General features: G+C 43.0%; 1 protein-coding gene across 1 annotated transcript in view; it reads right to left on the bottom strand.

Annotated features, from left to right (window-relative positions):
- The window catches only part of LOC126471036 (uncharacterized), a 197719-nt gene that overhangs the window by 30656 nt on the left and 142553 nt on the right, over positions 1 to 24510 (bottom strand). Inside the window, exon 5 of the mRNA XM_050099102.1 lies at positions 6253 to 6379. Coding sequence (XP_049955059.1) covers positions 6253 to 6379 — 127 coding nt within the window. The remainder of the gene's footprint in view (positions 1 to 6252; positions 6380 to 24510) is intronic.

The raw sequence follows: 24510 nt of genomic DNA, 5'->3' as shown, positions 1-24510 counted from the left end.
AGCTGTCTTAGTGGAAAGTATTGTTTAGTTTAGTTGAATGAGTTGATAATGAGCTTAGGGTGGAAACAGTCAGCAAGTAATAAAGAAAACCGATATTGAAACTTCGACGGTTCTCTGTAATTTATTGCGTTAGTTGGTAAACCATATTCTACCTGACCACAGCAATATCTGTTTTTGAGATTCCATTATTAAAGAATCCACGGAAATACGCCTGGAGGAAAATCTGATGAACTGTGATAGCGTATACCATTTGGACAGCATGTGGAACTCCATCATCTCCACGATTTGTTCTAATCGAAGACGACAGTGTGTGCCAACGGTTGTGGCGAGCGGTAACTCAGAGGACAGCCGAGTTCCGCGCCGCCGCCGCGTAGTGTGCTCCGTCTGTCAACTTGAGTTCTGACGCATGCGGGGAATGCTCGGAGCGCGCTATGTATAGCGGAACAGAGCAAGTCTTCGTCAGTCTTCGATGGTTCACTCGAAGATAACTGGCAAGCGCCCAGTCGAAATATCGTAAGATGAATTAAACAACGACCGCCTGCAAGCCCGAAATTTGTTTGAACAGGAAGGAGGTAGAATACTCCACTCTCCTGCGACCGATCCTTGAATATTGCTTTTCTTTCTGGGACCATTCCTGGGTAAAATTGACAGAGAAAATCGAAAAGATCGACAGATAACCATGTTTCTTTCACAAATTCGGTTACTAAGCGGGAAACTTCACAGAGATGTTCAACGAACTCCAATGGAAGACGTTACAGGAAAGGCGTTGTGCATCACGATGTGTTTTAAAGTTGAAGCTCGTGTTTTGGCCAGTACCGCAGCACAGCGTGTTCGATCAGGGGACTAGCCACCCTTGAAAAAAAGAAGGAATAAAATAGGGAAACGCTCATCGACTGAATTTATTGAACTTAAAATATATCCTGTGTCATCCACACAGAAACACTCATGAAACAACAATGAAGAAACCAATCGAAAGAAAAAAGGAAAAAAGTGGTTAGCGTCCTGCCTCTAGATGGTGATCTCCGGGTACGGATCACTGCCGGGTCGGAGATTTTCTTCACTCGACATCATGTTGTCCTAATCATTCATCTCGTTTCCATTTTATGTGCTAACCGCCGAATTGGGGTCCAGTAGAAACACTTGCATCTGGCGGCTGAACAACTCGAGACGTGGTCTCCCAGCCAATAATGCCATACCATCATTTTATTTCATTTTTTACTGTTGAAATTCCGAGAGCGTACATTCATAGAAGTGTCTGGTACATATATCTCACGAAAAGACAATGAACGCAAAATGAGAGAGCTTCACTCCCTCAGGGAGGCTTACAAACAGTGGTTTTTCCCGCGACTGTGTAACGTTACGAGTATTTAGGCGAGCTAATCGGCCGCTCACCATTGGTACGAGGTAAGATGAAATTGTTGTATGGCTTAACGCTGAGGGTCCGCGGCTTATGGCGTGCCGTGGCACGTCCGGCAAAGCTACGTGTAGAGGCCAGCCAGGTACAAAGACAAGCAGTGTCGCTGGGAACTGGTGAATCCCAAAGCTGTGAATTTGGGCAACTGTTGTTCGCATGGCTTTTGTGCAGGAGACGATGCTCCAAAAATGGCGAACTGTCAGACAAGCTGAATGATGGCTTCTTACAGCTCTTTGAGAAACTATAATAATTTACAAACAAATATTAACGCAATTGTGAATACACTAGCGATCCCAGAAAAATGAGGCGCATCCAATGACACAACAGTAATTTAAATATCTTTAAAACAACGAAAGTTAATAATTTACAGTGAACCTCTCAACTAACAGGTTTTAAACGCTTCATGTGATTTCAGCATACGGTATCTCAGATGATACCATTGCACTATAGCTATGTCGCTGAAAGCTGTGTATCTGTATCTATTTTATTTCTTGATTTATTACGTTTTTTATACTTTTCCGTTATGCAAATATTGGTCAGAACATTGTATCCGCCACTATTACACAGTAAATGAATACTGCATGAAAATTTCATATTTTATCATACTTGTGTATTTATTTAGTGAACAGTTTACTAATTTGCCAGTAACTTTATTGAAGTGTTGATTGTAAGTGCTATTAAAAAAGGTGCTAATTTATAAGGTGTCAGTCGCATGTGTTGGCAGACACCACACTTGAAAAGAGAACCAAAAGATGCTTCTGACAAGCAGGCCTAAGTAATTGTTTAAACACTATTTAACGGCAATCTGGGATCATTTATTGTGAGCGCACTTGCACAAGAATACTGAGTTATTTATTTATAGAATAAACCTTTACTTACATTTATTGTGAATGTTCTGAGTGTGACCAAAGATTTATAACATTTCTTTAGTTAAATATTATTGTAATACTTTAGTCAAGAAAGTGGTCGTGTTGAACCAGATCATGTCTGCAGAGCTTAAGAACGATGTGGTTTTGGTGGGGAGGGCCTTCAGCCAGTGGAAAAGCCGACAGTAGCGGAACACTACGGGAGTCAAGTGGAGACTGGGACTTTTCGACTGAAGAGCTCGAGGGAGCGATTCTGGACACTTTGTGCCGAGTGCGTGAAGAAAGCAGACCTGCCTACGGTAATGTGTGTGAGTCAGTCGTATAGGTGACTGATTCTGAGTGGTGAACGGCCGTTACATTTGAAGGGACTCACAAGAGGTCTGAATATGCTCCGCTTGTGTTATGGAACCGAGGATAGATAGAGTATGAGTTACTATTCTTTGTATCGCGTATGTTAATTTGTGAATCATCATGTTGAACTCTGATCTGTTTTGAGCTTGTGAATTCATGTATTCTGACCACGAAATGCACTTAGTTTTCGTGTATCTTTGTTGACTATTTAGATTGGAGATTTTGCTATCATTCTCGTAACGCACCCGACGCAACTTTACTGCATTTCATAAAGGTATTTTGTGTATTTTAACTGAATTCGTAGGACCACTTCCCATTTATTTGCGATGTCCTTTCTTGAATAAACATTATTCCAAATAATTCTCTGTCGTCTACATCAATTACAGACATTAGAATAGAATCCTCGTTATTAAATTATTCATTTAACTTTTATTTTACATTTCTGTGTATTTTATTAACTAGGAATGCTAGCCAATGCTCAGACTATTTGAGTGCAGGATCACGGCTACATGTTATTATTTGCAGCGAATCAGCTGCGGGTCATGAGAGCAGGCGTGCGCGGCAGGACCCTATAACTACATCGAGCTATTCTTTTCAAACAGAGCCGTGCATAGTCCATATAACTAAGGTACGAGCAACCGTAAGGTGGCTTCCGGAGTATAGATGTAGATGGAGATACAGCTTCACATGTCTGTTGCACAGATGTATGGCCGGTATTGGTGAAAAGTGTAGTCATTATCTGTTATAGCCCTTGGCTTCCGATGTATGCTATACACCCACAGTGTAAAGGCAGGGATGCATTTTCCGAGCATATAGTGCAAATCTATATGAATAGCAACCAGATACATGAATGGTCACGCTATGAGTCTTTATACAGAAGAAATTAATGATAAAAGAATTACAAGAATATGTAACTGAAATTTTGTAACATCAGTGTGTGCCAGTACTTATGACAATTAGTAGTTACAATTCTCCATTTTATTTGTTTTACTTCTAGTGCTCTGAGTAGTATGTGGTGAATGAGCATAGGTTAGTATTGATAAATGTCCTGTATGTTTTGCACTTAAATTGTTTACCTCTTGCAAAGTTTTGAAACTTATGTTAATAATAAGAATATTGTGAATTTAACTTATACTACAGGTATGTACTGTAACAGTGTAACATACTTTGCAAGCCTAGAGCGATAAAAAATGTAACCTACATTCTCCATTAATATTTAGCATATGCCTGTGCGGTTGACATAGTAAGTTGCATCTCGCCGAATAACGATCTTTAATGTAAACGCTGAAGATGCAAAGCTGGTTCTTTTTGCTGATGATACAAGTATAGTAATAACATCCAAAAACCAAGAACTAAGTGATGTAATTGTAAATGATGTTTTTCACAAAATTATTAGGTGGTTCTCAGCAAGCGGACTGTCTTTAAATTTTGATAAAGCACAGTATATGCGGTTCCGTACAGTAAATGGCACAGCTCCAGTAATGAATATGGACTTTGAACAGAAGTCTGTAGCTGGGGTGGAATTTTCAAAATTTTTAGGTGTGTCGATTGATGAGAGGTTGAACTGGAAGCAACACATTGATGCTCTGCTGAAACGTCTGAGTTCAGCTACGTATGCTATTGGGGTTATTGCAAATTTTGGTGATAAGAATCTCAGTAAATTAGCTTACTATGCCTAGTTTCATTCACTGCTTTGGTATGGCATCATATTCTGGGGTAATTCATCGTTGAGTGGAAAAGTATTCATTGCTCAAAAACGTGTAATCAGAATAATTGCTGGAGCCCACCCACGGTCATCCTGCAGACATCTATTTAAGGATCTAGGGATCCTCACAGTAACCTCACAGTATATATATTCACTTATGAAATTTGTTGTTAATAATCCAACCCAGTTCAAAAGTAATAGCAGTGTGCATAGCTATAACACCAGGAGAAAGGATGATCTTCACTATGCAGGGTTAAATCTGACTTTGGCACAGAAAGGGGTAAATTATGCTGCCACAAAAGTCTTTGGTCACCTACCAAACATCATCAAAAGCCTGACAGATAGCCAACTAACATTTAAAAATAAATTAAAAGAATTTCTAGATGACAACTCCTTCTACTCATTGGCTGAATTTTTAGATATAAATTAAGGAAAAAAAAACAACAACTTAAACATTAGTGTCATGCAATATTTTGTGTAATGTAATATCTTGTACAGACATCTTTTATTAATCTGACACGTTCCACATAATTACGAAGTGTCGTATTCATGATCTATGGAACAAGTATTAATCTAATCTAATCTACTATCTGCACGAGACTGCTGACTTGGATCTGTATTGTGTGAGTAAGTGTGAACACTATTATAGTTAGTTCGTGTTTCAAATGTTTGTGTCGTCTTCATCATCATCATTTCATCCTCATCGACGCGCAAGTCCTCGAAGTGGCATCACCTCAAAAGACTTACACCAGGCGATCAGGTCTATCTGGCGAGAGGCCCTCGCCATACAACATTTCATTTCAATGTAATAGCGTTCAATACATGAGGCATAAAGATGAGCCTAAAGAATTTAGACTCATTATTTTGTTTAGTGTGGTTCACAGTAGGCTGTTGTAGTTATAGGAATTTTATTGAACACTGCATGAAAGTAATAAGCGATGGCTAGTATATATTATTTCTTTGACTGAAAACTGTAATAACCGTGTCTAATAGCCTCGTAGACGAGACCTAAATGCTAATCTTCCTTTCTGGTCCCCTGTAAATTCCAGGAATGTCATTTTCACGCCAAGATTATTTCACCGTTCTGATGAGGACACTGCATAACAGTCTATGTTACTGCACGTATCTGACATTTATTTGGGAGCCTAGTGTGCGAATTTATTTTTGTAACGACATAAACGAAAATAATCTTACTTGTTTCACCTTCTGGTACTTTATATCTAGGTTTCTTTCGTTCTAGGGGTTACGCGTGTAATAAGAGGGTATGAAGAAAAATGATACATGTTGGCTGTACGTTTTTACCATTTTTGTTGTTTATGTTAATGACAAATACCCACAACACTTTTGACAATTTAATTTCAGTCCACTTTTACTTGATAAGTGCCCTAAGTCGGTCTTGGAATTAAATAAATATATCTAATAGCGCTGATGTAATTTTAACGCAACTAGAAGCTTCTTATGATTATAATAGCCTGCGAACCGATGAAATAACAAGAACGTACATATTTGTACTGACATATTCAGAATGTAATGACAGACTGGTTATAGTCCGTAGTAACTGGTGGCTGACGATTATCATTCATCTTGCGCTTCGTACATAAGACTGAAAGTTCATCCGACATAATTAATTAGCAGATATTTCTAAAGACAGTGAATGGATACATGATTTGTCCAAAAGATACTCACCGGCTGCCGGTTGACCCTTGTATCTTCTGGCTGATTATATCTCCTCGGGGGAGGGCGCTTAGCGGCCTCCATATATTCCCTAAGTTCCCAACTTCTTATTTCTTGGAATATGTTTCGGACATGCGGTTCAGTTTTTTCTTTTTCTTCACTCAGAGTTTTCTGCCTTTGTAAATATGCAGTGTAATCGGCACAGATTGAATACGGATTGCTCCACATCCCTATCATATTACCATCAAAACCATACTGTTGCTGTGGCATCAAGTCATTCCGAGATACAACTTCCGAATCGTCCTCACTAGTCTCAGTCTCGCTAGTGATTTCTTTCTCTGAATAATCACGTGCCTCGTCTGGTGGAGTCTGAAAAATAAATCCATCCACTTTATAACATTCCACAAAACGCGACTGCAGTATAGGAAGTACATTTAATACGTGTGTTCAGTGCCCTCGGAAAGAGAAAGAATAAGGATCAGTCACAATAAAACGTGAGTAATAACAAATATGTACACAAAACATGTTGCCACAACAAAATCACATTTTTAAAAATCAAGGGATGTGTTAACTCGCTGGTAAAATTCACGTTTACATCGTTTAGTTTGCAGATTACAAGTTGTCAGTACAGGACACCATACAGATGGTCCTGCAAAACCATATAATGTGAAATCAGGGTAAGAACAGAAAAAAAGCAGAAACTGTCTTTAGGCTTCATTTTGTTAGATAAATTAGAACCTAAAATATGTTCACTTTTACAGTTGTCCAATAAACAAAACCCACAGATGATGGCACATTGATGCTGAAACGTTTGTGGATAACAAGAAAAACTGTTTTGTGGGTAACAAGAAAAAATGTTTTGTGGGTAACAAAAAAAAATGTTTTGCAAGAAAAGGCGAAACATGTATCCCACAATAACCTAGATTATAGATGAAAAATAAATTTACTTAGCTAGCAGTTATGTTAGCTTGCAGTATAGTTGGAGATAAAGCTAGTCTGTACTCTAGCTGAATCTAAATATGACAATATTATGAAAAGGATAGACTGCTACTGACCACGTAGTGGCAGCGGCCAGAGACAGTGATCATGAGTGTGTGAGTTTGGTTTGCGTGAATATGTGTGTGGGTGTGCGTGCGTCTGTGTGTGTGTGTGTGTGTGTGTGTGTGTGTGTGTGTGTGTGTGTGTGAGAGAGAGAGAGAGAGAGAGAGAGAGAGAGAGAGAGAGAGAGTGTGTGTGTGTTGCCTACTTCAGAAGAAGGCCTTTTGGCCCAAAGCTTACTTGTTTAGCAGCAGTAGTTTTGTTAAGCCTGTCTGCGACTCAGCGTCTCAACTACATGGTGAGTGGCAATCTATCGTTTTCATAATACTGTCATTATTCCATCCTGGATCTAAGTATGTACCCATATACCCGTCTGTTTCCTGTACCGTTTAATGACGTAAACGAATGATAAATTTTCAGCAATTGTGATATTTTTAAAGGCGGCTCCGAATCACTGACGGTTTGCAGATGAGTTATATGGAAAACCACAGAGAAACGGGGAAAATAATATTTTGTGGCGAACTGTTAACAGTTATTCGCAGAATGAACAATATAGTTCGCAAGTAACACAAATGAAGCGAGAAGTGAAATGTATAGTAAAATGGTGACAATGGCTCTATATCAATGATAAAATTTCCATAATTGTGATATCTTTAATGGCGGCAACATGTTTTGGTCTCTGAAAATGAGTTGAAAAAATATTCATCATAATTTCTATTGTACTTACTTCTTGCTTCACAGTAAACTCATCAGGAGAGACTACGCGTTTAGGAAGAGGGTACTGCCAGACACCTATAGGGACGTCGGCACCAAGATTCCATCGCCCTCGCTTCTGTCCATCGGCTCTTTTAGGCTCCGATGGGCTGCTCGCGGTAACAGAAGCTCCCAGTGGCCGCCGAAACATTTTCTTCACGGCTCCCTTGCCAACGGGACATCGTGGAGCATCTGGGTCTATTTCACGACGGACGACAGGATTTCGTGGGGGATCTTTCGTCGTCTTCCGTGTGCTACCGGCGACATCCTCTGTCTGTGAGGGGCTTCTTTGACAATTCTGTTCGGTTTTCTGAAAAGTCAGTCATAAACTATCGTTATTACATCTGGCGCAGTGAGGCTAATACGTACGAAGTATATTGTTATTTATGTTGCAAACAGTGTTTAAGACGGCCTAAGAATACTGCAACTCGGTTCCTGGTAGTGTGCTCTGGTCACACAATCGTCATCCGTCTCGGAGCAACTCCGTTGTGCATGTGCAACATCTGGATGTGGCCGCTGTTAGGATATTAGAGCACTGTAAACACATGCAGTTGCTACGAGGGTAGTCATAAAGTTTTAATTATCACCTCTAAAAAATAAAGTTGTGTAATTAATTTATTGTATGTTTCCAGGCACATGTCAGCAGTCCTGGAACACAATGAAAGCCCTCCGTCTGTCCAATTCAACATGACCACTAGAGAAACTGTGGCGAGGAGATAAGCTCGTTGCAACGCCAAGCATTAATAAGAAAGCTGAAATTGTTTTAACCACAATGGACTATAGAATTAATAATAGTTAAACGACTGGAGTTAGTTCATCAGTGAAGTGTCAAATGAAAGTTGATAATGTGAGTAAATACCACAAAAAGCTACTTTTCACATCGCGTATATTTATAAAGAATTACAGATGAGTTTATGAAAAGTTTACATGCAAATGTGCAAGTGTTGCATAGTTACACATAATATGAAGCCAGCATGAGTTTCCCAGATCCTTACCTAATCCTCCTTGTCGATGTTTACACACACTTTACTATTTCATTCGTATTTATAATTTTTCTTAAAAGTTTGTCACGTTTCTGGATTTTGGCATCCTTCGTGAACTTTATTAATAACTTGTTCATTTCTGTATTAACTGAATAAGATGTCGCAAAATGACCACAATAATGAACGGTAATTTAATACATTAGTTGATTGTGAAATTAGGTTTAAATGTGATTGTTGGTTATTATTTAAGTGTCTAACTTCCAGCCATTAGTGTGTGATGCCATAGAAGATACTGAAGGGCAAGTAGTATGACCCTCACAGTCTATTGTCTTGGTGGAATTTGTCGTTGGCCAGTGTTGGTGAGTGGGTTGTGTCGAGTGACTGTGCAGCTGAGCAGTCGCATGAGTTATATGCTCTAACTATTCTTTGGACTTGGAATCATTTATTGAGCGAGAGATAAATCCTTTAACTTTTCATTGGGTTTGGAATAATTTTCTGCGTGAGAGTTACAGACTTTAACTTTTCACTGGACTCACAAGAGGACCACATAGCATTCGGATATTTGTAATTTTTTGTATTTATGATAGGTAAATTCCAACGTCCTTGTTGCAGTGGTAACACCGGTTCCCCTCATATCACCGAAGTGAAGCGCTGCCGGTCTTAGCCAGCACTTGGATAGGTGTCCGTCCAGGTCTGCCGACCGCTGTTGGCAAGAGGGGTGCACTCGGCCCTTGTGAGGCCAATTGAGGAGCTACTTGATTGAGAAGTAGGGGATCCGGTCACGAAAACTGATAAAGAACAAGAGAGCGGTGTGCTGGCCACATGCCCCTCCATATTCGCATCCAGTGACGCCTATCGTCTGAGGATGACACGGCGGTCGGTCGGTACCTTTGGGCCTTCGGAGACCTATTCGGGCGAAGTACGTGAAGTACAGAACTCAAATGTACTTCTCCGAAAACAGTTCGAAACAACTCTAAAAAATTATCGAGAAAATCGACTTTGAAATTTTCCATCCGTCTTTAATAGGCTAAAATATGGTACATATTTTTCGACGAGCATTGTGGCTCTGTGGTAAAGTGCTCGCTGTGTGTGTGTGTGTGTGTGTGTGTGTGCGGGTGGGTGGGAGGGTGGGTGGGTGGGTGGGGGAGGGCGGTTGGGATCGATTCCGTGTGGAATAAAATTTTTAGACAAAGGTACATGTTTGGCAAGCGTTTCCGTGCGGCGTAGAATAAATAAAGCGCACAAGACTAGTAATCGTTAGATCGAGTATCGTTTCTGTCATTATTTTTTTCGTTTTTTCCCATTCAGTTCGAATACCTACGTGATTTACATATAAAATTCATCAAATATGTCCTGATGAGCACATTAAATAGCAGTTTTTTTGAAAAATTCACTTCTTCCTTCTTAATTACATTTGCACTCAAAAATCCAGTTTTCTTTGCAAACAAAAATTCTTAATTACCAACATTTTGTAAAGGATTGTTAGTCAAGATTTTATAATTAAAAGATTGTAAATTAAATTATTTCCTCGCTGTTTGTATTTTATACTTCACGCAAATACTCTTACTACACGCACCTTTGTCTAGGAATCACATTCTTCCAGGATTCGAATCCAGGTCCTCCACGTCAAGTAAGCACTCTATCAAATAGCCAAACTGCTTATAGAAAGAACACCATCTTAGTTAAGCATGCCAAAAATTGTCGGAAAACTTCAAAGATGATTTCCCGGAGTATTTTGAGAGTTGCATCGAAATGCTTTGGGAAAGTGATACATATATGAGTTCTGAACTTCACGAACAACAAATATAAAAAAATTACAAAAATCCGATTTCCGTGTAGTCCATGACCGTGTTTACGGTGAATGATTTTGGGCGACTATGTGAACCTAACGTGATTTGATTTGAGGCAGTTGTGGACTGTAATTACTTGCTGCAGTTAAAAAACTATATTTTACATAGTGCACTGTATTGTGTGTGTGTGTGTGTGTGTGTGTATTAAACTGGGGACCTAGAAACGACGGAGGAGGCTTCGTCCCGTCATAGCCCTCGATGGTTCACAAACCGCCGCCCCACACCGAACCCAGGGTTAATGTGCGGTTTGGCCCCAGTGAACCTCCCCTCCTGGGAACGTCTCATACCAGACGAGTGCAACCCCAAATGTTTGCGCGGTAGAGTAATTATGGTGTACGCGTGCGTGGAGACAGTGTTTGCGCAACAATCGCCGACATAGTGTAACTGAAGCGGAATAAGAGGAACCAGCTCGCATTCGCCGAGGCAGATGGAAAACCGCCTTAAAAACCATCCACAGGCTGGCGGGCACACCGGACTTCGACAATAATCCGCAGGGGGGATTGGTGCCGGGGACCGGAACACCTTCCGGCTCGGGATGCAGCGCGTTAGACCGCGCGGCTAGCCATGCGGGCATACTTTACATTTCAGTTGATAGTGAAAAATTGCACTTTTGGTCTTTGAATGTTTGCTGTTGAGTTTCGAATTACCGTGCAGTTAAATAAACTTTGCTCCCACATGTTTCTGTATTCGATCCTCTCTTGCTCTGTGTACATTAATTATTGTGTAATTATTTTTGATTTGGATCCGCAGTTTGTGCGAGGCCGTCATTTAGATATGTGTGAACATCATTTAATAAACATTTATTTAGTTTTAAATGTAACCCTCCGATTTCATTAACGCCAGGGATTAGCCAGTCATTATTCATATATACACATCAAAAAAAGTTCTGCATCGCCTCGCTTCCGAGAGTTCCGGAACCTGTACAGAAAATTGGAATAGAGATCAACATAAACATCAACATAAATCTTTTCATTGCTCATGAAAACCACACATTGCAAGTTGTACCAGAATACAGCGAGACCTGGTGGTCTAGACTGCTGTACACACCGGTACCTCTAATACCCAGTAGCACGTCCCTTTTGCACTGATGCATGCCTGTATTCGACGTGGCATACTATCCATAAGTTCATCAAGGCACTGTTGGCCCAGATTGTCCCACTCCTCAACGGCGATTCAGCGTAGATCCCTCAGAGTGGTTGGTGGGTCACGTCGTCCATAGACACCCCTTTTCAATCTATCCCAGGCATGTTCGACAGGGTTCATGTCTGGAGAACACGCTGGCCACTCTAGTAAATCGATGTCGTTATCCTGAAGGAAGTCATTCACAAGATGTGCACGATGGTGGTGCAAATTGTCGTCCATGAAGACGAATGCTTCGCCAATATGCTGCCGACATGGTTGCACTATCGGTCGGATGATGGCATTCACGTATCGTACAGCCATTACGGTGCCTTCTATGATCACCAGCGGCGTACGTGGACTCCACATAATGCCACCCCGAAATAGCAGGGAAACTCCACCTTGCTGAACTCAATGGACAGTGTGTCTAAGGCGTTCAGCCTGATCGGGTTGCCTCTAAACACGTCTCCGACGATTGTCTACATCTACATCTACATCTACATCCATACTCCGCAAGCCACCTGACGGTGTGTGGCGGAGGGTACCTTGAGTACCTCTATCGGTTCTCCCTTCTATTCCAGTCTCGTATTGTTCGTGGAAAGAAGGATTGTCGGTATGCTTCTGCGTGGGCTCTAATCTCTCTGATTTTATCCTCACGGCCTCTTCGCGAGATATACGTAGGAGGGAGCAATATACTGCTTGACTCTTCGGTGAAGGTATGTTCTCGAAACTTTAACAAAAGCCCGTACCGAGTTACTGAGCGTCTCTCCTGCAGAGTCTTCCACTGGAGTTTACCTATCTACATCTACATATACATCTACATTTATACTCCGCAAGCCACCCAACGGTGTGTGGCGGAGGGCACTTTACGTGCCACTGTCATTACCTCCATTTTCTGTTCCAGTCGCGTATGGTTCGCGGGAAGAACGACTGTCTGAAAGCCTCCGTGCGCGCTCGAATCTCTCTAATTTTACATTCGTGATCTCCTCGGGAGGTATAAGTAGGGGGAAGCAATATATTCGATACCTCATGCAGAAACGCACCCTCTCGAAACCTGGCGAGCAAACTACACCGCGATGCAGAGCGCCTCTCTTGCAGAGTCTGCCACTCGAGTTTGATAAACATCTCCGTAACGCTATCACGCTTACCAAATAACCCTGTGACGAAACGCGCCGCTCTTCTTTGGATCTTCTCTATCTGCTCCGTCAACCCGATCTGGTACGCATCCCACACCGATGAGCAATACTCAAGTATAGGTCGAACGAGTGTTTTGTAAGCCATCTCCTTTGTTGATGGACTACATTTTCTAAGGACTCTCCCAATGAATCCGAACCTGGTACCCGCCTTACCAACAATTAATTTTATATGATCATTCCACTTCAAATCGTTCCACACGCATACTCCTAGATATTTTACAGAAGTAACTGCTGCCAGTGTTTGTTCCGCTATCATGTAATCATACAATAAAGGATCCTTCTTTCTATGTATTCGCAATACATTACATTTGTCTATGTTAAGGGTCAGTTGCCACTCCCTGCACCAAGTGCCTATCCGCTGCAGATCTTCCTGCATTTCGCTGCAATTTTCTAATGCTGCAACTTCTCTGTATACTACAGCATCATCCGCGAAAAGCCGCATGGAACTACCGACACTATCTACTAGGTCATTTATATATATTGTGAAAAGTAATGGTCCCATAACACTCCCCTGTGGCACGCCAGAGGTTACTTTAACGTCTGTAGACGTCTCTCCATTGAGAACAATATGTTGTGTTCTGTTTGCTAAAAATTCTTCAATCCAGCCACACAGCTGGTCTGATATTCCGTAGGCTCTTCCTTTGTTTATCAGGCGACAGTGCGGAACTGTATCGAACGCCTTCCGGAAGTCAAGGTAAATAGCATCTACCTGGGAGCCTGTATCTAATATTTTCTGGGTCTCATGAACAAATAAAGCGAGTTGGGTCTCACACGATCGCTGTTTCCGGAATCCATGTTGATTCCTACAGAGTAGATTCTGGGTTTCCAAAAACGACATGATACTCGAGCAAAAAACTTGTTCCAAAATTCTACAACAGATCGATGTCAGAGATATAGGTCTATAGTTTTGCGCATCTGCTCGACGACCCTTCTTGAAGACTGGGACTACCTGTGCTCTTTTCCAATCATTTGGAACCCTCTGTTCCTCTAGAGACTTGCGGTACACGGCTGTTAGAAGGGGGGCAAGTTCTTTCGCGTACTCTGTGTAGAATCGAATTGGTATCCCGTCAGGTCCAGTGGACTTTCCTCTGTTGAGTGATTCCAGTTGCTTTTCTATTCCTTGGACACTTATTTCGATGTCAGCCATTTTTTCGTTTGTGCGAGGATTTAGAGAAGGAACTGCAGTGCGGTCTTCCTCTGTGAAACAGCTTTGGAAAAAGGTGTTTAGTATTTCAGCTTTACGTGTGTCATCCTCTGTTTCAATGCCATCATCATCCCGGAGTGTCTGGATATGCTGTTTCGAGCCACTTACTGATTTAACGTAAGACCAGAACTTCCTAGGATTTTCTGTCAAGTCAGTACATAGAATTTTACTTTCGAATTCACTGAACGCTTCACGCATAGCCCTCCTTACGCTAACTTTGACATCGTTGAGCTTCTGTTTGCCTGAGAGGTTTTGGCTGCGATAAAAACTTGCAGTGTAGCTCTCTTTGCTTTCGCAGTAGTTTCCTAACTTTGTTGTTGAACCACGGTGGGTTTTTCCCGTCCCTCACAGTTTTACTCGGCACGTACCTGTCTAAAACGCATTTTACGATTGCCTTGAACTTTTTCCATAAACACTCAACATTGTCAGTGTCGGAACAGAAATTTTCGTTTTGATCTGTTTGGTAGTCTGAAATCTGCCTCCTATTACTCTTGCTAAACAGATAAACCTTCCTCCCTTTTTTAATATTCCTATTAACTTCCATATTCAGAGATCCTGTAACGGCCTTATGGTCACAGATTCCCTGTTCTGCACTAACAGAGTCGAAAAGTTTGGGTCTGTTTGTTATCAGTAGGTCCAAGATGTTATCTCCACGAGTCGATTCTATGTTTAATTGCTCGAGGTAATTTTCGGATAGTGCACTCAGTGTAATGTCACTCGATGCTCTGTCCCTACCACCCGTCCTAAACATCTGAGTGTCCCAGTCTATATCTGGTAAATTGAAATCTCCACCTAAGACTATAACATGCTGAGAAAATTTATGTGAAATGTATTCCAAATTTTCTCTCAGTTGTTCTGCCACTAATGCTGCTGAGTCGGGAGGTCGGTAAAAGGAGCCAATTATTAACCTAGCTCGGTTGTTGAGTGTTACCTCCACCCATAATAATTCACAGGAACTATCCACTTCTACTTCACTACAGGATAAACTACTACTAACAGCGACAAACACGCCACCACCGCTCGCATGCAATCTATCCTTTCTAAACACCGCCTGTGCCTTTGTAAAAATTTCGGCAGAATTTATCTCTGGCTTCAGCCAGCTTTCTGTACCTATAACGATTTCAGCTTCGGTGCTTTCTATCAGCGCTTGAAGTTCCGGTACTTTACCAATGCAGTTTCGACAGTTTACAATTACAATACCGATTGCTGCTCGATCCCCGCATTTCCTGACTTTGCCCCGCACCCTTTGCGGCTGTTGCCCTTTCTGTACTTGCCCGAGGCCATCTAACCTTAAAAACCGCCCAGTCCACGCCACACAACCCCTGCTACCCGTGTAGCCGCTTGCTGCGTGTAGTGGGCTCCTGACCTATCCAGCGGAACCCGAAACCCCACCACCCTATGGCGTAAGTCGAGGAATCGGCAGCCCACACGGTCGCAGAACAGTCTCAGCCTCTGCTTCAGACCCTCCACTCGGCTCTGTACCAAAGGTCCGCAGTCAGTCCTGTCGACGATGCTGCAGATGGTGAGCTCTGCTTTCATCCCGCTAGCGAGACTGGCAGTCTTCACCAAATCAGATAGCCGCCGGAAGCCAGAGAGGAGTTCCTCCGATCCATAGCGACACACATCATTGGTGCCGACATGAGCGACCACGTGCAGATGGGTGCACCCTGTACCCTTCATGGCATCCGGAAGGACCCTTTCCACATCTGGAATGACTCCCCCCGGTATGCACACGGAGTGCACATTGGTTTTCTTCCCCTCTCTTGCTGCCATATCCCTAAGGGGCCCCATTATGCGCCTGACGTTGGAGCTCCCAACTACCAGTAAGCCCACCCTCTGTGACCGCCCGGATCTTGCAGACTGAGGGGCAACCTCTGGAACAGGACAAGCAGCCATGTCCGGCCGAAGATCAGTATCAGCCTGAGACAGCGCCTGAAACCGGTTCGTCAGACAAACTGGAGAGGCCTTCCGTTCAGCCCTCCGGAATGTCTTTCGCCCCCTGCCACACCTCGAGACGACCTCCCACTCTACCACAGGTGAGGGATCAGCCTCAATGTGGGCAGTATCCCGGGCAGGCACAGTCGTAGCCCGATCGGGGGATGTGTGGGACGAGCTGGCCGTCCCCGACAAACCCCTATCCGGACCCCCACGGTGATGCCCATTGGCAACAGCCTCAAGCTGTGTGACCGAAGCCAACACTGCCTGAAGCTGGGAGCGAAGGGATGCCAACTCAGCCTGCATCCGAACACAGCAGTTGCAGTCCCTATCCATGCTAAAAACTGTTGTGCAAAGAACGTCTGAACTAATGTACAGAGAGCGCAAACAAATCGACACAAAATTTAAGCGGTTATTAAAATACAAGATTGCCTAGTATATGCAGTAATGTTGCTACTTGCGCACTGCTGACACACTGCTCGGCGGCGGAAGGAGACTACGCGATTTTACACTATTCAGGTACTAAAACGCGATGCTACAACTCCCAAATACTATAATACGCCCGAAATTTATGAATTAAACAATGCAAGTACCAAAAACACGCAAAGAAATTAAGAATTAAACTATGTAACAAATAACTGAGCTAGGAGTATACGACTTTCTGCTGGCAGCTGCTCATCTAACGGCGGCAGGGAACACACTGGCTGTGACCAACCAACACTGGCCGTTCAAAACAAAAATAGAAGACAGACGACTACGCGAATTTACACTATTCAGGTACTAAAACGCGGTGCCACAACTTTCAAATACTATAATACGCCAGAAATTTATGAATTAAACAATGCAAGTATCAAAAACACGCAAAGAAATTAATTAAAGTGTGTAACAAATAAGTGAGCTAGGAGTATACGACTTTCTGCTGGCAGCTGCTTATCCAACGGCGGCGGCGAGTGTGGTGTCACCGCCAGACACCACACTTGCTAGGTGGTAGCCTTTAAATCGGCCGCGGTCCGTTAGTATACGTCGAACCCGCGTGTCGCCACTATCAGTGATTGCAGACCGAGCGCCGCCACACGGCAGGTCTAGAGAGACTTCCTAACACTCGCCCCAGTTGTACGACTGACTTTGCTAGCGATGGTTCACTGACAAAATACGCTCTCATTTGCCGAGACGATAGTTAGCATAGCCTTCAGTTACGTCATTTGCTACGACCCAGCAAGGCGCCATTACCAGTTACTATTGATACTGAGTCATGCACAGTCAAGAGCGACGCTCATCATTAATGGATTAAAGCTAAGTATTCCACCAGCTACGTCCGTTTTTCTAAAGTCTAATTTCCTTGTCCTGTTCCAGACCTCACGCCAGCCAGCGTGAGCTAAAACGCGTGCCTTTCGGCTTCCTCTAGTACCCGGTGTTGGCTCTCCTGCCAACCCACAACAGAGAGCACACTGGATGAAGGCGTATGCGACACTCATCGGTGAAGAGAACGTGATGCCAATCCTGGGCGGTCCATTCGGCATTTTGTTGGGCCCATCTGTACCGCGCTGCATGGTGTAGTGGTTGCAAAGATGGATCTCGCCATGGACGTCTGGAGTGAAGTTGCGCATCTTGCAGCCTATTGCGCATAGTTTGCGTCGTAGCGCGACGTCCTGTGGCTATACAAAAAACATTATTCAACATGGTGGCGTTGCTGTCAGGGTTCTGCCGAGCCATAATCCGTAGGTAGCGGTCATCCACTGCAGTAGTAGACCTTGGGAGGCCTGAGCGAGGCATGTCATCGATAGTTCCTGTCTCTTTGTATCTCCTCCATGTCCGAACAAAATCGCTTTGGTTCACTCCAAGACGCCTGGACACTTCCCTTGATGATAGCCCCTCCTAGCACAAAGTAACAATGCGGACGCGATCGAACCGCGGTATTGACCGCCTAGGCAAGGTTGAATTACAGCCAACACAAGCCATGTAGCTCCTTCCTGGTGGAATTACTGGAACTGATCGCCTGTCGGACCCCCTCCGTCTCATAAAAAAATGGTTCAAATGGGTCTGAGCATTGTGGGACTCAACATCTTAGGTCATCAGTCCCCTAGAACTTAGACCTACTTAAACCTAACTAACCTAAGGACATCACACACATCCATGCCCGAGGCAGGATTCGAACCTGCGACCGTAGCGGCCGCGCGGTGCCAGACTGTAGCGCCTAGAACCGCATGACCACACCGGCCGGTCCCTCCGTCTAATAGGCGCTGCTCGTGCATGATTGTTTATATCTTTGAACAAAGGGACTGTGTCGGTGCTGCAATACCCACAGTCCATGTCTATCTTCAGGAGTTCTGGGAACCGGGGTGAATCAAAACTTTTTTTGTTTTGAAGCTTTCCCGACGGATCTGTTGCAAATACGATTCTCGTTGCCGCCGGATTGTATTGTGTAAATCGCACAGTATTTCATCGATGCAACTGCTCGTCATATTCTGGTGGTGGTAGTTGCTGCTGTCACTGCTGGAAGAGATGACTGATGATAATTGCGCGGCAACGACGAAATTCATCAGGCAAGGATCAGGCTATACACACGCGCAGGAAGACCCTTGCAGTTGAGTCTCAGCAGGGGGCACTAGAAGCGCCGCTTTCCTCCAACAACGAGCGTCTTCCTGGTTAAAGTTAAACTTTCAAAACGCTGTCGAAATAACACCACAGGTCAGAATGACGTCAAATTGCAACGGAATATTATCGGAGAAGGGGGAAAACGTATGGCAGAAGAAAAAAAATAGTGTGAAAATTGATCAATAGATGGCGCTGTATGAGTCAGAATACGTAAATGAAAACACCTGTCATGCGCACGACCCATTGAAGTTGGTATAAATACGCCGGGTACACGGCTTTTCCTCCTTTCTCGTCTGCGACGTTCGCTATGACTGTCTCACTGCAGGATCGCGCTCTGCTTGTAAAGCTGTATTACAAGAATTATGACTGTGCACACGTCGCTCTGCAGAAGTTCCGGACACTGAAGGGTTTGAAAAAAGTCGTTGGTTCGATGACTGGCGTGGTTCTGGAGAAAATGATTCGGAAATTCGAAAAGACGGGTTCTTGTGGTGTGCAACCTGGTAGAGGGAGGAAACGAGTTGATTCAACGTCAGTGGAAACCGCGACCACAGCAGTGCAGGAGACGAGTGGTGGTATGCAAACATGTAGTGCACGGAGAATTGCCCGAACATTGGACATACCCGGGAGCACGGTGCGTAAAATCCTATGAAACATCCTTCTTTGCTATCCATTCAAGCCGGCCGGAATGGCCGAGCGGTTCTAGGCGCTACAGTCTGGAAGCGCGCGACCGCTACAGTCGCAGGTTCGAATCCTGCCACGGGCATGGATGTGTGTGATGTCCTTAGGTTAGTTAGGTTTAAGTAGTTCTAAGTTCTTGGGGACTGATGACCTCAGAAGTTAAGTCCCATAGTACTCAGAGCCATTTGAACCATTTTTTTATCAATTCAAAATAACCCATGTACACGAGTTTCTTTCTGTTGACCTGCAAGCAAGAGAGACCTTTGCTTCAGAATTTCTTGCTCGCAGGGAAGTGGATAATGATTGTCAGTGGAAGATTTTGTGGACAGACGAAGCTCACTTCCATCTGACAGGACATGTCAATACACAGAATTGTCGAATATTGGCAGCGGAAAATCCAAACGCAAGTCAACCAGCACCGCTTTATCCTGAAACGGTCACTATGTGGTGCGGGTTTACGGCATCATTTATCATACGGTCATGTTTTTTCGAAGAGACAGATTCTTGCGGTTCTGTTACCTGTACTGTCACTGGTAAGCGCTATGAGTGTCTTTTGCGCAACCCCGTCATTCCAGGTCTCCAACAGCGTTGATGTGTAGATGGGATCATTTTTATGCTAGATGGCGCACTTCCGCACATTGCAAATCCAATTAAGAATCTGCTGAAGCGCCATTTCTCTACAGCCTGGTCGTCCCGATCACCTGATCATAATCCGTGTGTCTTCTGGCTGTGGGGCTATCTGAAAGATTTTGTGTTTAGTGTTCCGATTGCAAACTTAATTGCATTGAAGACACGCACTGCTTAACACATTCTGAAAGTGACCCTGGAAACTCTTCGATCAGTTGTGGAACATGCTGTTTCTCGTTTTCAACTTGTTGCAGAAAACGGTGGACAGCATATTGAATGTATTTTGCGCCAGTCACACGGAAATTAATATCGGATTTCATTTTAGTTGATGCTTTTTGTGCTGTTTTTGGCCTCAGGACAAATAAAAACCGATGCGAGTGATGCTCTTTATGTGGGGTTTTGCCTCAGGACAATTAGAAACCGTTTTTACCATCCGATGTGATATGACCTTGTCGTGGTGGATGGGCTTACGTAACTAACGGTATCATACCTGTACACCCATGCGCACTGAGTAGTACAGTTTTTTTAACGTTAAACGTACACTTTGGGCACTGTTGTATGATTCATTTGTCATTTGTAGTTGACCACTATTAAATTATGATGCTTACAGCGCCATCTATTGCAACGTTTTATAAGTACGAGGGTTGGAACTTGAATAGTGGCAACTATTTATTCACAACCGATACAAAAGAGTTACATGTTTGCACCTTTTACTGTCCTTCAAAGTAGTCACTAGCGCTATGAAAAACCCATTGCCAGCGATGTGGCAGGCGTAGTATACCGTTAGCAGAGCCTGTTCTGTTGATGTTGCGAATGGAGCGGTCTACTGCCTGTCGAATCTCTGGAACAGTTCTGAAGCGAATGCCACAAAGTGGTTCCTTCATCTTCGGAATCAAATCAAAGTCCGGGGAATATGGTGGGTAGTACAGTACTTTCCAGTCCCATCGAACAAACAGCAGCCACAGCTTCCGCTGTATGCGCCCGCGCATTGTCGTGCATAAGGATGGGTGGGTTGCGCAGAAAGTGTCATCGTTTCTTTCACAAAGCTGGTCACAGGTGATGCTCCAAAAACGAACAGTAATACTGTGCATTGACGGTCTGCCTTGGAGGAACGTAATGCGTTAGGATAACACCATCACAGTCGTACACGAGAATCACCATAACTTTAGACCGCTCCATTCGCACCATCAACAGAACAGGGTTTGCTAACGGTATACTACGCCTTCCACATCGGTGGCAACAGGTTCTACACAATTTGTATCGGTTGTGAATACATAGTTGCCATTATTTAAGTTCCAACCATCGTATTTATTTTTCTTCTGCTATACGTTTTCCCCTTCTCCGATAATATTCCGTTGCAATTTGACATCATTCTGACCAGTGGCGTTATTTCTACAGCATTTGAAAGCTTAACTTTAGTCATGATCACCCTGTATATCTCACTCATACGTCTATTTAATCAAGGCGCTTTAGGACTAATTCTGTATTAAACATATTGGATTTAAAGCGGCTTTTTACGATTGTCTTCTCTGATAAGTCAACATATTGGGTTGTGTATTGCCTGCACCAAACCACCGGTGCACTTGTAATGTGACGAAAGATTTTTTGCTGATGGGAGGTGTGGTGTCACCGCCAGACACCACACTTGCTAGGTGGTAGCTTAAATCGGCCGCGGTCCATTTAGTACATGTCGGACCCGCGTGTCGCCACTGTGTGATCGCAGACCTAGCGCCACCACAAGGCAGGTCTCGAGAGACGATATAGCACTCGCCCCAGTTGTACGAGGAGATTGCTAGCGACCATACGGACGAAGCCTTCCTCTCATTTGCCGAGAGCCAGTTAGAATAGCCTTCTGCTAAGTCCATGGCTACGACCTAGCAAGGCGCCATTAGCCTTACCTACATTGAGAGTTATAGTATAAATGTCTCAAGAAGAATGCTGTAGTCATCAAATAATAAAGTTAAGTATAAAGCAGCTACGTACTTTTCTTGCTACCATTCAATAGTTATCCTATTCCAGAATTGACGCCCGTCGGCGTGAGTGTGTACGCGTGCCTTTCTATCGGCTACCCGTCACTGTGGACTGGCCGCCTTGTCAGTCCACTTCAGGAGGAACATTGTAATCACAGATAAAACACCAGAACTCCTACTGAAAGCTAATGAAACCCTAAAGAATATTTATAATTGGTCAGCACGAAATAAACTTAAACTGAAAATAAAAAAATTGCATGAATTTCTGTTTAAGAAAGGAATTGTGTAAAATTACATGTTGATGAAAATTTGTGGACTTTATAGCAATAACAAGTTTTTAGGAATTAATACTGTCACCTTATGTGGAATGAACGCACATATACAGTATCAAAGCAAATGCCATCAGCATGCTATGTCCTTAGAGTCCTGTCACCAATGTGTAACAGAAAATAATTTGTTGTAACACAGTATTATTACTTTCACTCCGCTTTAGCTATTGAATCATTTTAGTGGTCCCATACATAAAACATGAAAAAGTCTTGAAGGTACACAAAAGGGCAAACAGTCACTGCGCTACGCATAAGGACTTGTTCAAATTGCAGGAAACTCTAATTGTTCAATGTGAGTACTTCCACCAATGTGTTATGTACATAAAGACGCACATCATCAGTTACCTCAAAAGCAGCAGCACCCATGATCATGGAGTTAGAGCCAGACAAAACTCTCATTTACCAGGAGTAAACAAACGAAAACCACAAAAAGCATTTTCTAGAATGGAATACAATGGATAATAATTGACAATAGCAATAAGACAACCTAAATTAAAATATTTTAAAAAGACAATTGAAGCATACATCTAAAATAATTCATAACATAAAGTCAAGAGTTATTCAGATAACACAGACAGGGAATGGTAAAATATTAAAATTATTTAATAATACCCAGTCGTCATTCTAGAGTCAACTATTGTAGTTTAATTAATCTCACTGTTAAATTTTACGCCCAAGATCAGTGATGGATAATACTAATCGTTTCCGTTTTTATGAGTTCAACAATTCTTTCATTGTGATGTGATGTTGATAAGCTTCTTCAGATTGACCTTAGGAACAGTACAAAGTTCGAATAGAATGGTGTAAGTGTGTGTGTGTGTATGTGTGGATGGGTGGGTCGGTCGGTGTGTGTGTGGGGTGGAGTCGAGGGGTGGGGGTGGGGGTCTTGGCTTATTTGGTGTGCGCTAAGATACTTCGGAGCAGCGATTTCAAAGCGTATCCGGACTGCAGACGTGTCCTGTAATTGCAAACAAACAAACAATCAATTTAATACGTACCTTTATTTTTTTTGAGTTGATAATTAAAACCGTAAGACTATGCCTCCTACAGCAATCAACAGCATTCACCTGACAATACGGAGCAGTTGCTTTGGCAATATTTAGTGTAACTCAAACAATGCCACCCAGCAGCAGACCAGAGAGACATACATAATTCCTGTAATGTGACTACAACAGAGTTTATCATTGTTTACAGTTCACGACTGCTTGTCGAAAATGGAACATTATTTATCACAAAAACGTTCTGGCATCCATTTAGTGTAAGGTGCACCAGTAACAGTTTAAAGTTCAACTGTACGATTACAGATATTTATTACATTATAACAAATTTAATCGTGGTATACCTGGAAATAATTTTCCAACAGTTACCTGCGATGGAATTGATGGGACCCAGTGCAGATATTGAACTACTGACTGGGATGGTGTAATCAAGTTTACTAACCAAATTAATCCTGTAAACTGGAGCCAAAATGGAGTACATACACAACCCGAGAGAGAGATGAAGCGCCCAGAAGTGGAGGAGGAAACAAAATAAATCTCCACGGGTTGAGAAGATATGTGATGTTATTCCAGTGATTAAAAAATTGAGTCACATTGAGAAAAAACTTGGTAGTACGAGTCGGCTTATCAGTATGACGTTGCACCCCCTCTAGCCTGGATGCACGCACTGATCTGGTTGGGTAGGGTGTCATAAAGCCGCTATATCCTCTCCTGAGGTAGGGTCGCTTACTAATGTTTTAATTGGTCCTTTATATCCTGGATACTAGCACTGGGACGGAGTTGGCGTCTGATCTGGTTCCATACATTGTTTATCGGGGACAGATCTGGCGACCTTGCAGGCAATGGAAGTACCTTAACAGCACTTAGACAGTTCATAGAGTCGTGTAACAGAAATATTATGCTGTTGAAAAATGGCAACAAAATATTGTCCCGCGAGAGGTAATACATGTCGCAGGATGTCCGTGAAGTATCGTTGTACACTACTGGCCATTAAAATTGCTACACCACGAAGATGACGTGCTACATACGCGAAATTTAACCGACAGGAAGAAGATGCTGTGTTATGCATATGATTAGCTTTTCAGAGCATTCACACAAGGTTGGCGTCGGTGGCGACACCTACAACAACAGTTGACCGGCGTTGCCTGGTGAAACGTTGTGATGCCTCGTGTAAGGAGGAGAAATGCGTACCATCACGTTTCCGACTTTGATAAAGGTCCGATTG

Source organism: Schistocerca serialis, chromosome 3 (genome assembly GCF_023864345.2).
Source record: "Schistocerca serialis cubense isolate TAMUIC-IGC-003099 chromosome 3, iqSchSeri2.2, whole genome shotgun sequence".
Taxonomy (NCBI): Eukaryota; Metazoa; Arthropoda; class Insecta; order Orthoptera; family Acrididae; genus Schistocerca; species Schistocerca serialis.
This window is presented reverse-complemented; position numbering and strand designations above follow the sequence as displayed.